Consider the following 14,852-nt stretch of genomic DNA (forward strand, 5'->3'; position numbering starts at 1 on the left):
GTTCAATCCCCAGAACCACACACACAAAAGAAAGCAAAATCCAATTAAACCTGCAATATAGCTCATAGTAACATACCAATGTTGGTTTTAGTTTTTACAGATATACCCAAAGCAATGCACAATAATATTAGGTGACCCTGGATGAAGGGCCTTTATAGCTTCCATAAATCTCCTATAATCCCATACTTGGTGGATCACAGGTTCATGGCCAGCTTCAGTTACTTAGAGAGGCCCTCAGCAACTTAGAGAGATCCCATTTCAAAATAAAAACTAAAATAGGGCTGAGGGTATAGCTCAGAGGTAGAATGCCCCTGGGTTACTCTGGGAATGGACCCTGGATTATGAACCCCTGGAAACAGGCTTCTGTCAGGCCAGTACAGGGCACAATGGACATTCACTGGACACCTACTGTATGCCAAACACTGAGGACAGAACCCAGATAAAGATGGCCGAGCTCTTAAGGAGCTCATCAACCCAGGGCACACACTCAGAGCACACACACACGCACGCACGCACGCACGCACGCACGCACACTCTGCAGTCCCCAAGCTGAAGAAGCCTATTGTCCAACATGTTCCCACTTGGTTGCAATTTTACAAGATTCCCAAGAGGCAATCTGTATTAAGAGTTGGCCCATCGCCCTAATCACAACCTTGTCTGTCCATTTAACTCGGGTCCACAAGATCCACTGAGGTGTCAGCGTCACAGTCCTTTACTTGGGCGTCTTTATTAAGCACCTCAGAATGCACTGCTGAGTCAACAGACAGCCTAGGCAGGCACAGCCCCTGATTCCATGAAGCCTTGGTCGGAAGGAGGAGACTGATGGTAGCCAATACTCACCCCAAATCAATGTATACACTGCGAGAGGTGCTTTGCAGTAGCAGAGCAGTCAAAAACTCGACTCAGGTCAGGGGTGGGGGGTTTCCCCAAGGAAATCATGGAAGGTGGCAAAAGCTGAGGGCAAGGGAAAGACGATTCTCAGGCGAATGGCCCAGGAGTGGGAAGGGGCGCAGGGGTCAGGGTGTGATTCAAGCTAGACGGCACCGGCAGTGGGTTGTGTAGAACTCTGGGTCTCTTTGGAGGTGAGATCTTTATCTAAAAAGCAGGGAAGGCACTGTAAGGTATGTAAGTGTGCGTGTATGTGTGTGTAAGGGGGAATCACCTGATCTGACCTGCATTGGTGGCACTCCGCCATAGAGAAGAGGGAGGAACTGGAAGAGGGCCAGATGGAAGCAGAGAACTGTCAGGAGGCTTCCGAACTGGCCCAAAAAAGAGATGAGGGGGGTTAAGAGTCTGGGGGTCTAGTGTAGGAGTCTAGCCTTGGAGATGGGCAGATTTGAGAGTTCTTTGAGAGGTGAGATCATGGCCTCTGGTTGTATTTAGAGGGTGAGGGAGAGAGAAAGGGAAGTATATGGGCAAATCCAAGACTTCTAATTAGCATTTAGGTGGCAAGATGATCTGCTTGCAGAGCCAGGGAGCGGTGTGGGGAGAGCAGGTTTGGAGGAAAAAGGAAAAAATCCTTAACATGGATGAATCACATGGGCTCAGGCACTGGGCTTTCCGCAGGCCACGATGCTAATAGTACACACACTTGACTGCACAATAGAGGTGCCAGCAATGGCGGTAGGAACCAAGCAGCCTCAAATGCACATCTGTGGCCCCAGCAGTGATTATAGCCAAGAGCCTGGTCATTAAAGCCACTAAGAGGTAGTCAACAAATAGCTGTTGGGTGACTGGATGTCTCAGGGCCACACAGACAATAGGCACCAGGGAGCAAAATTTAGAAGTCTTTATTGAACTTTTTTTTGTGTGTTTAGTACTGAGGATGGAACCCAGGGGCATTCTACCTCTGAGCTACACCCCCAGCCCTATTTTTTTTTTCTTTATTTTGAAACAGGTTCTCACTAGGTTGCAAAGGACCTCAATAAGTAGCTGAGACTGTCTACGAACTGCAATCCTCCTGTCTCAGCCTCCCCAACGCTGGGATTACAAGAGTGCTCCGCCGTGCCCAGCTGTGAACATCTTATTAAAAGCCTAACAATACCTCAGGGTAAGACAGAGACAAGGAAGTCAGACAAAGTGGCAGGGGCCTGTAATCCCAGTACTTTGGAGGCTGAGACAGGAGGATCACAGGTTCAAGGACAGCCTCAGCAATTTAGGCCCTCAGCAACTTAATGAGACCCTGTTTCAAAATAAGACAAGAGGGTTAGGGGTATAAGCTGGAGGTAGAATGCCTCTGAGTTCAATCCCCAGTGTCTGTCTGTCTCTCTCTCTCTCTCTCTCTCTCATACACACACACACACACACACACACACACACACACACACACACACACACGGAAGGGCAAAATCAGCCCCTTTTCTCTAAAGGCCTACGTAGGATATGAAGAGAGGATGCTTTAGAGGACGGCAGGAAAGGTTGAGCTATGAAGAATCCCAGTGAAGATGGCCACAGAGGGGTACTGGAGGGAGCAGCGACCTGATCTTATCAGACCAGACACCTCAGAAGGGAGCAAGTGTCTTCTAGAGGAGACGGGCCTGAGCTGGAGTGAGCGCAATGGAGGAGGACCCAAACAATGAAGGGTCACTCAGGGCGGGCAGGAGCACCTGGGACAGTCTTACCAGAGGTAGCATCTCACACTAGCAAGATGTCAATCTCTTCTCAGATACCACATGCTGAGATGGTCTGTTTTTAAAAGGAGTCTAGTCTTGTTTTAAAACCCAGGGAGATAGTTCCTCAGAAAGCTCAGGAGCATAGCTACTTAATTGTTAGTAAAGCTCCATGCTCGGGACTGGATCCAGTTCTCCTCCCACCACCACAGCCAAAAAAAAAAAAAAAAAAAAGGCTACCGCACCGACCTTTATACCATTTTCTTTCTTCTTACAAAGTTCTGGCGACTCCGCTGCCCACCCCACCCCACCCTCCAAGGCTCGATCACTTCAGCCTAACTTGAGCCGTCTCTGCCGTTTTCCCCCTCCCTAAAGACACTGGGGCCCGAATATCTGTGGCACGTAAACTGCCCTTCCCAGGCACCTGTCTCCTGGGCCTGGCCAGCACCTCCCAGCTGCAGGTTCTATCCCAGCCTACGTGGCCCGGGGCCGCGTTTGGTGATGCCCAGGTGGGGGTCCCATAAGAAAAGAACCACAGTCATCGCGCCCAGAATAACCAGAACGGGTCTGGACAGGGCTGAGCGCTCCGGGGCGCTGGGGCCCAGGTGCGGGAGGGCCTGGGGCTGGCTTCCAGGGCGGTGGCCCGTCCGGGGGACCGCGGCCCCAGGGGATGACACAGCGTTTCCTCCGCACCCCTGGCTCTCCCCGCACGTGCTAGCTCCATCCCTGCAGGCCACCTGACGGCCGGTCGGCATGGCAGGATGGGGATCGCTGGGCCGTGCAGACCTCCGCACGCCGCCCCACCCTGCGACACTCCGCGGACCCTGCACGGGGCAGAGGGATGGGAGCGTGACCGCAGGGTGCGGATGCTGGCCGGCGGCTCTGCCAGCAGCTAGGAAAGAATATCAGTCCCGATCGGGGGGGAAAGTTAGAAGGCATCCCGGCCACGCCAACTTCTCACCCAGGGCCAGGCCTGAACTTTGCGCCGGGAGCGGACGGCTCAACAACCTGGAGCGACCCCGCAGCCGCAGCTCGGACCCGGGAGCAGGGTATTCCTGGCCGCGGCGGCGGGAGCCAATCGCAGAGCGCCTCGGGCGAGAAGGGCTGGAGGGCGCGGGCAGGCGGGGAGTGACGGAGCCGGCCGCCAATAGGAAGCCAAGGTGGGAGTCCTCGCCCACACCACTGACCAATGGGAACAGGGCGGTTGTGGCCGAGGTCCCCGGTGCAAGCTGCAGGCTCCGGTGGCCGCGGTCGGAGACCCTAGAGCCGAAAGGTACTTTGGAGGGGAGTTTTCTCGCCCTCCCTGCGCCACCCGCCGACATGCAGACCACAGCCCAGTCCTCACCTGCTGGAAGCGGGGTTTGCCCAGCTGGAAAGGAGGTGCATCGGTGGAGGCGTTAGCGGCACTAGCCGCCGCCGCTGATGCTGTAGTCGCTGTATCCGCCATGGCCACTGACGCCCGCAATCCCCGGCCCTTTTAAAATGTCCCTCCTCGGCCCCCGCCACAGCTGCCTCTCCCGATTGGCCATAAGCAACCGCAGCGAGCGGGGCGCGCAAGGGGTTGTGGGGAGTGTGGTTTTTTTCCCCTCTCGGCACCTGACAACCTCAGACTGCGGAGAGTTGCACCCACGCAGACCAGGTCTCCGTGTTGCAGGGGTGGGTAGTACGGGAACAGTGTGCATGCACGGCCCTGGGGTCCTGGCAGGGGGCCACCGGGCAGCCCCTCGTAGCTTGCCTGCCCCCAGAAGTTTGGGTTGCTGCCCTAGGCGTCGCGTCTGGAGCAGCAGCCCAGAACCGGCCCCACACAAGAGGACGCGATCCGGGACCAGATAGGCTAGGACTTGCACTGCGGATTTTTTTTTTTTTTTTTTTTTTTTACAGTTTCTTGTCGCCAGCCTGTCCTGTCGCCCTGTGTTCTCCCAGCCATCCTGACAATTTCTAGAGTGAGCTGGGGTTCCACCGCCAAACCTTTAAACATCCTGTGCCCAGAAAGCCTGACACTGGCTCTCCTTCTGGCCTCGGCCCTAAATACCCCATTTGCTAATGATCTAGCAACCTTACTTCCACAGAATCCCCTGTAGGTTCTTATGACACCTCGCATTTCTCTTCTGAAGTCCTATTTACAACGACTTATGGGTTCAGGTATCTGTCTTTCCTACTGTAAGGTCCACAGGGCAAAGGCCGGGACTGCTTCACTGCTAAGTCTTCAGTGCTCATATTAGGGACTCAGTTGATAATGTTGCCTGTGAATTAAACAGTGAGAGGCCTCAGGAGCCCTGGCAGCTCCCATCTCCTTGGGCCAACCAAGTAAGATTCCTCCTGGACCTAATTCCTGCAAGAGAACTGGGGAGCTCAGTAGATTAAGTAGTAGAGTAAGCTCAGTAGTACTTATCAAGCACCAGCTACCAGGACTTTAAACAGGAGCACTGAAGGCTGTAGAGCGAGCCGCAGTGAGGGTAATAAACGCACTTCTGCAGAGTGGGGCAACTGGAGATTCCTGGCTGTTGTGCAGTCAGTGAACCAGACTGGAGGTGTGCGGAGGGAGGGGGTCCTTCTTTACCCAAGAGGACAGTGGAGTTACTTAGATATGACCCTAGGGAATCCCACTTTGGGTCTTAGTCTCCTGACAAGGTCCAGCACGGATCATGCCTACCCCTGTCCTTCTGGACACTGCAGGAGCTGTAGCAGGGACTGGGTTCCTCATCCACTAACGAATGGTTGAACCACCAAAACGAAAATTCCCTAAAGCTGGAAAGAGATTCTGGCTGGCTGTGAAGATTTATATTTTGTATTTGTATCTCATCCCTCCTACTGAACTAAGGCGTTCCAGAGCAGGACTCAAGTCTTGCCCTCTGTATTCCCTCACGGTACCCAACAGGTACTACCCAATAAATGAAGGGCTCTGGAGAGTTAGGAAAAGCCAGTCCAGGCCTCTAAGCGACGCTGTACTGCCGCCCCGTGGTGTCAGGACAGGGTAGTGTCTACCAAGGACCCCGCCATCTCAACTTAAGGCTGCCTTCTCCCACACACGGCCTCCCTCACACATTCATTCCCAGACAGACACACGACAGACCACCTGCAGGACATGAACTTTTATTCTTCATAAAATGCTCAAAACATGGAGAACAAGCTCTTTATAAACAGGAGTTACAACCAGGAGGACAAGCAGCAAAGCATAACTGAGCCTGCTACCTGCCCACCCCACTGCAGCTCCCCTCCATCTTGTGGCCAGGAACAGTAACATCAAACAAGAACCCTGGGCTCCTCAAACCCTCTTCTAAAGACACCCTTACCCTGGGCATATGGGAGGCCCATCATCAAGGCTGGGTAGAGGTCAGGGCCAGGGCTGGACCAACTAGAGCCCAGTAGGAGAGTGACCCCTCCCTTGAAGAGAAACCTCTACAACACCCATTGACCCCCAAAAAAACATAACTGAAATCTGGACTCCCTTGAAGATAACCTCTCCAAACTCCACTGCCCCCCCCCAAAAAAATATGACGGAAAACCCTCTGGGCACCTGTGGCTACTTTCCTTGGCTGTGAGGAGTGGGTCGTAAGGTTGTCAGCACTACGGGGGCTTTCCCCCATGTGTGGGGCGCCTCTGCTCCATCCTGGTGGAGACTGACATTGCCGCAGAGCCTATCTCCTTATGAGCCCTTCCAAGTGGGCCCCAGGCCCTCTCGTGAAGAGCCCCAAAGGGCTCTTGCCTCCTCACTGGACCAAAGTGCCTGCCTTTGGAATTTCCTCCTCTCTTCCCTTTGCGAATGCAGGGTGCCCACACCACCTGAGGATCCCTGCCGATGTCATGGGGAAGCCTGCATGTCTGCCACAAGCTAACCAGGAGCCAGGCCAAAGGACAGATACTTCATTTCAAAGTGCACTACGACCAAGCCAGGCAAGGTGGCCGGGCAAAAAGGGCAGGCCAGGACGGCAGCTTAATGGATAGGCAGGAGGGCAACAGAGGCGTTTCCCTAAGTACAGTGTCTCCTATGGCAGGGCGTGGCCTCACTCCAGACCAGCCGATGGTCCAGCACAGCTGAGGCCCGAAAGGAAGAGTGAGCAGGGCAGCCCCAGGATCCTCTGAATGACAAGGAGGGCAGGGGAGATGGCAGGCAGGCTGAGGGGCAGCAGCACTTAGCCAGACCCTTAGCTGAGACGGACTCTTGGAGAGGGATGGAGCACAGAGCAGTGCCGTGCTCCCGCCCATTCCCCTTCTGCAGACCCTGACAGAGCCAGCCCGTGTGCTCAACAGAGGGGGATGCCACCAAGGAGAGGTCTGCATCCAGAGGCTCTTGACCTGCCCACACAAGGCACATTTAATTGGTTTGCAAAAGTTCAAACCCTGTGGCAGCACAGTTTTGGCATCTGGACAGGCAACAAGAATAGACATGGAGGCTTGTCCCCCAAAACAAATGCAGCCCTAAGCCCCAACCTGGAGGGGCCCGCAAAAGAGCGAGCAGGAGCTCTCCCCTCACCCTGCCCTATCTCCACATAGTCGCCCGTGACACTCGATGGAAAGGTCCAAAGAGGGACAGGGAGCAGCCTGGAGAGCAGACATCACCTCCATCCACACTGCACTCAATGTGCAAACAGCTCCAGACAGAAAGAGACTAAGGGCGTGGCAGAGCCAGACCACATCCCACAGGCTCCCTGCTCTAAGGGGTGCCGCAAGGCCCTGGCTGCCCACAGCTCACACATAGGCGACCTGGTCTCCGTCCCAGTCCTAGTAATGCTAGGGTCCCCTCCAGGAAGGAAATGAAGAGGAGGGGACTGGCATGGAAGGAAGAGCTGATCATCCTTGGGGCGATAACAAGTCTCCTCCCAAACACATCAGCCTGCAGCCTACTCCTGCTCCATCTTGAGGGCAAGCTCCCTTGTTCCAATTCTTTGGAGCCCCCCATAGCTAAGGGGTGTGAAGGAGGCAGCTGGGAAAGATGGAGGGCTCCTGAAATTGTACATGGAACCCAGTCCCTCCAGCGGAGTCCAGGGCCCCTTCCAGCAGAGACAGGAGGGAGAGGGGAGCAGGGGTGACAGGGCGACAGCTGCGCCTGGCAGGTGAGGACGTGTGCAGCAGGAGGGCGGGAGGGAAGGGGCAGCAGGTGAGTGCCGGGGCCCTGTCTGGGCGACAGGTCCATGCCAACCCTCCAGGAACAGGGGTGAGGGGCTACTTGGGGGGGCCCGGGGGGATCTGCAGCAGCGTGGGCGAGGTCTCCATGATCCGCACCAGCAGCCGGTCGATGTAGCTTTCCAGCTCCTGCACGTGCTCGTCACGCTGGCTCAGCTCCCGCTCGCGCTGCAGGAGCAGGCCGATGAGCTCGTCGTGCGTCAGATGGTAGTACTTGGCCGACTGGTCCAGCCCCGCAGAGTCCTGCGGCCAGATGGGATGGGAGTGAAGAGGGTGGCCGCAGCCCTGCTGCCTACCTGCCCACCGACGCCCAAGGCCCCCACAGCAGGCCCCGGCCTGCCTCGGTCTCCAATGCCAGAGGGCCTGGCTGGCTTCAACTGCAGCCTGGGGACCAGGCCTGCCCCCCTCCACCCTCCTCACACCCACCCAGGCCCCTGGCTTCCTCCACAGCACGTGTTCCGTCAGCCCCCAGCACCCTGTGGGGCCGCACCTTCAGCCTCTTGGTGTCCACAGTCTGGCCAAGCTGGGGCGCAGGAGCCACAGGCTGAATGCTGCCGGACGTGACTGTCTTGAGCTTTTCCAGCCCGCTGCTCAGAGCTGTGCTCAGACTGGAGCGCGACTGCTTCCTGTCCGGGCTGCCCTCCACAGGGGCAGCGCTGAGGGGCTTCACGGGGTGGGGACTGCAAAGACAGACAGGAGGGGGTTACAGGACAGAGGGGAGCACAGAGGTGGGCCGCTTGCTCTGTGGTGCCTCCAGGTCTCCAGCAGCTGTGGCAGCCATGCCTCAAGCCTGCTCCCAGCCCACTCCACCACGCCCCGGTGACCTGGCCCTCTGACAGGGCAGCAGAGGCCACCCTACTGACTACTGCACCGGTACCATCCCAGTTTCCCCAGAACTGGAGGATTCCCAGGACATAAATGTCAGCTCTAAAACCAGGAAAGACCTGGGCAAACTGGGAAACTTGGCCACCCAGCCTTCCCCTGCTGGTTGCTGCACCCAAGCTTTCATGCCAGCAAACCTGCCTCCTTGACCGTGTTGGCCCCTCCATCAGCCCCTGCCTTCTGATCCGAGCCTCTGCAGGCATGCACACTATATTTTGCACCAAATTTCTTACCCTTTGTTGATTCATCAACCCATCAGAATGGGACCTCAGCCCCATCAGCCCAGTACTGTGAAGCTGCCAAGGCCGCGGGGCTGACTCCCACCCTGACCTCCGCAGCCCACGCTGCACTGCTCGCCTCCTCCCTCCTGCCCCAAGACGGCTGCCTGGGGTTCTAGCCTCTAACAGCCTCGTCTTGGTCTTGACTGCTAGCCTGCCCTCTGCTTTTCTCCCGAATGGCACCCACCCCTCCCCTCCAGCCACAGCTGCTAAATAAGTCGTCAGGATTTGCCCACCTCCAGCCACTCCTCAATTCTGCTGCAGAATGAGGACTCGGCCTTTTCAAGGCTTACAGCCCTTTAGTAGCGCCCTAGGCAAGGTAAGAAAACACAGTGTGGGCCCTGCCCTTCCTCAAGGCCCATGGCTCCCCTAGCAAGGGAAACAGTACTGCCTGTCATCTCCGGGCCTCACAAATACTACCCCAAGACTGGACTCCTGCCCCTCTGCACACCAGCCTAATCCTACTCCTGCTTCAAAGCTGTGCGAGGCTACCTCCTCCAGGAAGCCCAGCCCAAGGCTAAAATGGCCCTCATCTAGGACCCCCCAGCAACCCACACCTGTTGACAGTTGTATAAACTGTAAGCATCAGACCCTCAAATCAGCCCTCAAAACCTGACCTGGAGGAAACTTACAAACGTACACTCACTCTCCAAACTTTAGGTCAGTCGGGAATAGAAAGCAAAACAGCTTCGTGGGAGACCCTGAACTCCACTGAAGGCAGGCTCGCCAGACCCTGGGAAGCGGCCCCGTTACTCAGGCGGTAGACCTGCAGTTCGTTCTCACAGGTCTGTGAGAGTGGCCAAGAGCCCAGGGGCAGGGCAGAGGAGGGAAAGACTCAGTCCTCAGTCCTTAACTGCCACTGAGGAGTCCACATTAGGCACGGGGTGAAAGCCACGCTGAGGACAGCACTGGGTGGTGCGGCTGGACGACCGGCAGACGGGCAGCCAGGCAGCCAGGGCTGCCGGCCCAACTGCCCCTACATCTGAAGCACCTGAGTCCTGCAGCTCTCATCTGACCCATCTACTTTGTGACCTAAGGTACATGTGTGAAGCCAACTCCAGAAGGAACAGAAGTTCCAAACATTGGTGTGTAACTAGAGTCTGTGCTAGAAGCCACTTGGACTTACCCCACTGGACTGGGGTTCCTTGGGTCCGGCACAGAGCAGGTGCTGGGTGAACTCAGGTGACTGAAGGCATGAGCCAGTGTGGGCCCACGCAGGCCGGGGGCCTCATGCAGACCAGGGCTCTGCGCATCACAGGCAGCAGCCCTTCTGCCGCTTACCCAGGCCTCCCACAGGCTAATGTCCTCTGCTACCCCAGCCGGGCCCCACCCTCCACATCCCAATCCTGAGTCCCCAGCCCTCTGCTTGTCACCCCTCAGCAGCCACCCCATCTCAGCCAACAGCCCCGGTAACCGCGGTCATAGGGGCATTTGCTGCCCACTCAGCAGTGCAGGAGAACCCGCCCTGCAAGGCAGGCTGGCGAAGGCCCTACAGGGGCTGGAGGGGCTTCTGGGGCTTCTTAGGTGAGAAGCATTTTAGCTTTTCTTTCTCCCCTCTGGAGGTGTCTCCAGCTCACTCTCTGACCTTCATCTTGGTCCCTCCTTGGGCTCCCCTGGACATTTAGCAAACCCTGCTCCCCGCCCACAGCACCTCAGGGCTGTGTGTAGGGCTCTCATCCAGGGCACACCACCCTCCACGGTGCTCCTCACCCTCCTCCCTCTGGGTGCTGTCCCCCAGCCTGCCCAAGGTCTCATGATGGAGGAGGCCCTCCCTGCCTTGGCGAGGATGAGTCTGGAAAGCGAGCACCTCTGCCCCAGAACCGCAGCCCCCCAGCCCCAAGGTGCATGCTCACCTGGCACTGGGCCGTGGCTCCTCAGCTGGTCGTGTCTCCAAGGGCAGAAGCACAAGCGGGGAGGCTGGGAAGGCTGCAGCACAGTTCTCCCCTCCAGGGGGGGAGGGCTCGAAGGGGCCAGGGGGGGAGGCTGGCTCCCCAGGGGGTGGGGAGGAAGAGGTCAGGGGCCAGGCTCCAGGCAGGGGAGGGCACGGAGGGCCAGGCCCCATATGGCGGTGGCTGGCCCAGGGCGGGAGAGGGGGCGGTGGAAAGGCAGGCTCTGGGGGCGTGGGCAGCTCCTCTGGACCAGAGTGGATGGAAGATTCCCTGGACCCTGGCGGGGATGTGGATGGGAGGCTGGGGGGACCTCGGCTCCCCTGAGACCAGAAGGGGCTCAAGGCCTCCTCTGAGGCCCGCAGATCAGCCTGCTGGGGAGACCCTGACAGAGGCCCACGCTCCTCTACTACTGGCCCCTGGCTCTGAGCCTCAGGGCCTTCTCCTCTCTCTGCGGCCCCCCAGCTCTGCTGACTTGGAAGAGCCACACTCTGTGGGTAACAGGGAATGGGGACAGGCCCCTCAGGGCAGCTGGCAGGCACAGCAGAGCAGGCTGGCCCTGGGAGGCTGGCGTCCTCCCCTGGCTCTTCCAGGCCTGGCTCACCCAGCAGGGTCTCAGAAGACCGGCTGTCGGATTCCTCCGACTCCAGCTTCTCGCCCTCCTCCTTGGCCTCCTGGGGACCAACAATCAGTGCCTTTGGGGCAGCATCTTCTCCTGCCCCTGCCCCCCTTTTACTCAGTCCCCCTGCAGCCTCCTCTTCTTCCTCTTCTTCCACCTGGGAATTTGAGGGTGTGAAGAGGCGCGGAGGCTTGGGAGGTGGTGTGCTGGGCCTCGGCTCCTCATCTGACCCCCACGCAGGGTCAGGCTCTGGCTCCAGCTCCAGCGCCAGAGGCCCCTCACGCCCCTTGGGGCCCACAGTTTCTGGCGACTCTGGCTGTACCCGGGGAGGTGGCAGTGCACTGGACTCTCCTGGGAGGATTGGAGAGGCCAGCTCGGTTGCAGGAGAAATGGTGACCACATCCCAAGGCCAGGGATCATCAACTGTATTGAGTTCGTGGAACAGCTGGTCTTCGCTTCTGGGGGCCACCTCAGGGGTATCATCTGAACCGGGAAGCCTTTCCCACACACTGATCACTTCCGGAGAGCTAAACAGAGACGTCCCACTATCTGCTGGACTGTGGCCGGCTCCCTCTTCCGGGGCTGGCAGTTCTCTGTCCGGTGCTGAGACCGAGGCTCTCAGTTGCAGCTGGGCAGAAGGCAGGCCGGCCCCTGCTGACCCCAGGGGCCCCGGGTCTGATGCACTTGTGCTCCGCTGCTCCTGTCCTGAGTCCAGAGGAGCCCTGGGCTCCAGCCACGCTCCGCTCCCACCTCTTCCTCCCCCAGGGTCTCTCTGGGGCTCTGCTGCCTTCACTGTCATGGCCCCAGGGCCAGGGTCTTGAAGCCCAGCCACCTCCAGCCCCACTCCTTCGGGGGCCAGGGTCTCACTCCTGGCCTCTGGATGTAGCCTGCTGGCAGCAAAGACGTTGAAGGTGTGGTCCCACTCAGGCAGGGCTTTCCCAGGGGAGGCCAGGGGGGCGGGGCTGGCCCTCGAGGCACTGGGGAGAGAGGGAGCAGGTGAAGGAGAGTTTAGTGCTATGTCCGCTACGAGCTCCTCGAAGAAGGGGTTGCTCTGCAAGGAGGTGAGGAATGGGTTGGTGACACCCAAGAATCCGGCTGGGGCGGCTTCGGGGGTGGTGGTGGCGGTGGCAGCAGTGGCGGCAGCAGGGGAGGTGGCTGCAAAGAGGTTAGTGCTTAGCATGGGAGCGGCGGTGGGAGCAGGAGTGGGGGGGTCTGGAGCCCAGGGGGAGCGGGGGAGGTGGTGAGGAGCAGCCAGGTCAGGTTCTACCTGAGGAGACACGTCCAGGCTGTGGAGGGAGACAAAACCGTGAGCCTCCTGGTTAATGCCGAGACTGGAAAAGGCCCTGCTGAGTACCACTCCCCTGCCCTACCTCAGGATGTGCTGCCGCAATGCCACAGGGGCTGTGTGCAGCCACGTGGGCCAGGGAGCAGAGGGAGGACCCCAACCTGTAACTTTATTAGGCGCCACCCAAGGAGAAGGGTACTGGGCAGAGCTAACAAAGCTATGCTAACCGAACCAAGCAGAGTACCCAGAATCCAGACTCCTGAAATAGGCTGGGTTCTACTGGACCCTTGCAGGAGATAAGGATGGGCTGTCATTAGGTAGCCCAAGGTGACTCTCAGAACTGTCCCTCACTTCTTTGAGAAAAAGAATTCTGCTGCCAGGTGCCCACACTGCCTAGGACCGCAGACCGGACAGCAATGGTGCTGCCTCCCCACCTCCTTGTGGGTCAGCAATGTGCATCCCCAGCAACTCTGGATGGCACCTTCAGAGTCCTGCACACAGACCCCCAGCTTCCCCAGGGGCAGGGGCAGGGACAGGGCAGGTCTTCTCAGGAAAACCACTGTGGGAAGGTGAACCTACACTCCCAAGAACAGCACCCGCAGGCCTTCAGGTGCCCCTTGGAGTCTTCCAGGAGCACTCCACATTCTAGCAATACTTATGTGCCAAGCTGGCTCCAGAGATGTCAGGGCATGCTCTGAACCTAGAGCTTTTGCCTCCCCCAGACACAGACAGGAGGCAGTGCTGGAGAAAAGCGGGCCAAAACCCCAGCCTTCAGCCACCTGATGGGCCTGCAGGTGAGCCCGTGAGACCCAGACCTTGGTGGCCTTAGCCTCACTGTCCAGAAATCCCTCCTCATGGCTGGAATCCCAGCACTCTCTCCAAGCTCCCAAGCCCCCCTTCGGAGGCCCCATCCGCGGCCAGCTCCTTCATATCCTCTTTATCATTCAACCAGCTCCTTCTAAAAGAGATGCTGGTGGGGAGCCCTGAGGAGGCAGAAGCCAGGCTTCGGAGAGCCTGCGAGGAAGGCAGGGTGGGGTGGGGTGGGGTGGAGAGTGCGAAGAAGCTGGGCTGCCTACAGCTTGCCAGATTCTTCCAGGAACCCAGGATCCAGGCAGGGCGGGCCCGCACAGAGCAGGGCTGACCACAGGAAGAAGTCCAGTTCAACCAGAGTCACAGATATATCCCAAAGATAGGGGGTCAGCCTCACAACAGGACACAGCCAGGCCCCAAACCCATGGGTGTCTCATAAGAATTGGGCTTCTAAGGACTCGTGTGACCCCACTACCCCCTAGAATTACTCCCCATCCTGGGGTGGATCCTCAGTTAATCTCCACCAACACAGAGGTGAAGACAGAGGGAGGTAAAAATCCCCGCCACACCCGTCCCCACCATGGAAGGGAGAACAATGGACCCAGAGTCCCCAACCCCAGCAATTTCCCTTTATTCTAGGTGGGACCCCAGCCAAGGCCCACATGCCTGCATCAGAGACCAAGAGGCATGAGAAGCAGCATGCCATCACCACCAGGGGAACCAAGACCCTGCCCTCGGCCCATGCCCATCAGGGCATCACAGCAGCCCCAGCCCCAGCCAGGCACACGGCTGGGGTGCCCAAGCCACCCCTCCCCCAGCCCTCCTCAGGAAGAGTGTCCAGAGTAGCCTGGGTGAAGAAAGCCTCAACAACATTGCAGAGTAGCCCCAGCCTGGCCCCCACGCACCCTCCAAGTCTCAGGTCACCTGCTGGAGGTCAGGACTCAGGACGCAAGGAGAAGAGCTCCAGGAAGTGGACGGGGAGGCCAGGCTCAGCAGCTCCACGCGGCTCCCCAGGGGGCACACGAACCCCGTTGATATGGAATCAGCTCTCCTGGCGCCAGGCCAGCAGGCTCCCCAGAGCCTATGGTGCTGAGAGCATCCTGCCCAGCCTGGTCCCCAGCAGCTTGTCCCCTCGTCTTTCTTTCCCGAGCCACACTGACAGCACATTCTGAAGGTGCTCACTTTAAAACATCCGCTTCCTACCCGTCCACCCGGCACAGAGGCGGTCACCTCTGTGGTGGTGCTCTGGAAACAGAACACCTCTGCATTCTGGAACTCGCCACGGGGCCAGGCACAGCCTCCACCCCATGCAGGGGGGGCACAGTGTATGCTGATGACTTGGCCTCTTTTCTGGAAAGG

General features: G+C 58.2%; 2 protein-coding genes across 7 annotated transcripts in view; both read right to left on the minus strand.

The window, feature by feature from the left end:
* Positions 1-4,056, minus strand: part of SFXN5 (sideroflexin 5) — a gene marked incomplete at both ends in the record, with an annotated part of 122,007 nt that extends 117,951 nt beyond the window's left edge. For all 5 annotated transcript variants that reach the window (XM_080711008.1, XM_080711011.1, XM_080711010.1 and 2 more), the window contains one exon: positions 3,955-4,056. In XM_080711008.1, coding sequence (XP_080567134.1) covers positions 3,955-4,056 — 102 coding nt within the window. The remainder of the gene's footprint in view (positions 1-3,954) is intronic.
* A 3,716-nt stretch (positions 4,057-7,772) lies between these two features.
* RAB11FIP5 (RAB11 family interacting protein 5) overlaps positions 7,773-14,852 on the minus strand; it is a gene marked incomplete at both ends in the record, with an annotated part of 45,981 nt that continues 38,901 nt past the window's right edge. The window contains 3 exons of one of the 2 annotated variants that reach the window (XM_080711153.1): positions 7,773-7,976; positions 8,224-8,413; positions 10,747-12,684. In XM_080711153.1, the coding sequence (XP_080567279.1) occupies positions 7,773-7,976; positions 8,224-8,413; positions 10,747-12,684 (2,332 nt within the window). The remainder of the gene's footprint in view (positions 7,977-8,223; positions 8,414-10,746; positions 12,685-14,852) is intronic. The other variant, XM_080711154.1, reaches the window with a different exon arrangement.

The sequence above is a fragment of the Muscardinus avellanarius genome, assembly GCF_963383645.1.
Source record: "Muscardinus avellanarius genome assembly, chromosome: 15".
NCBI lineage: Eukaryota > Metazoa > Chordata > Mammalia > Rodentia > Gliridae > Muscardinus > Muscardinus avellanarius.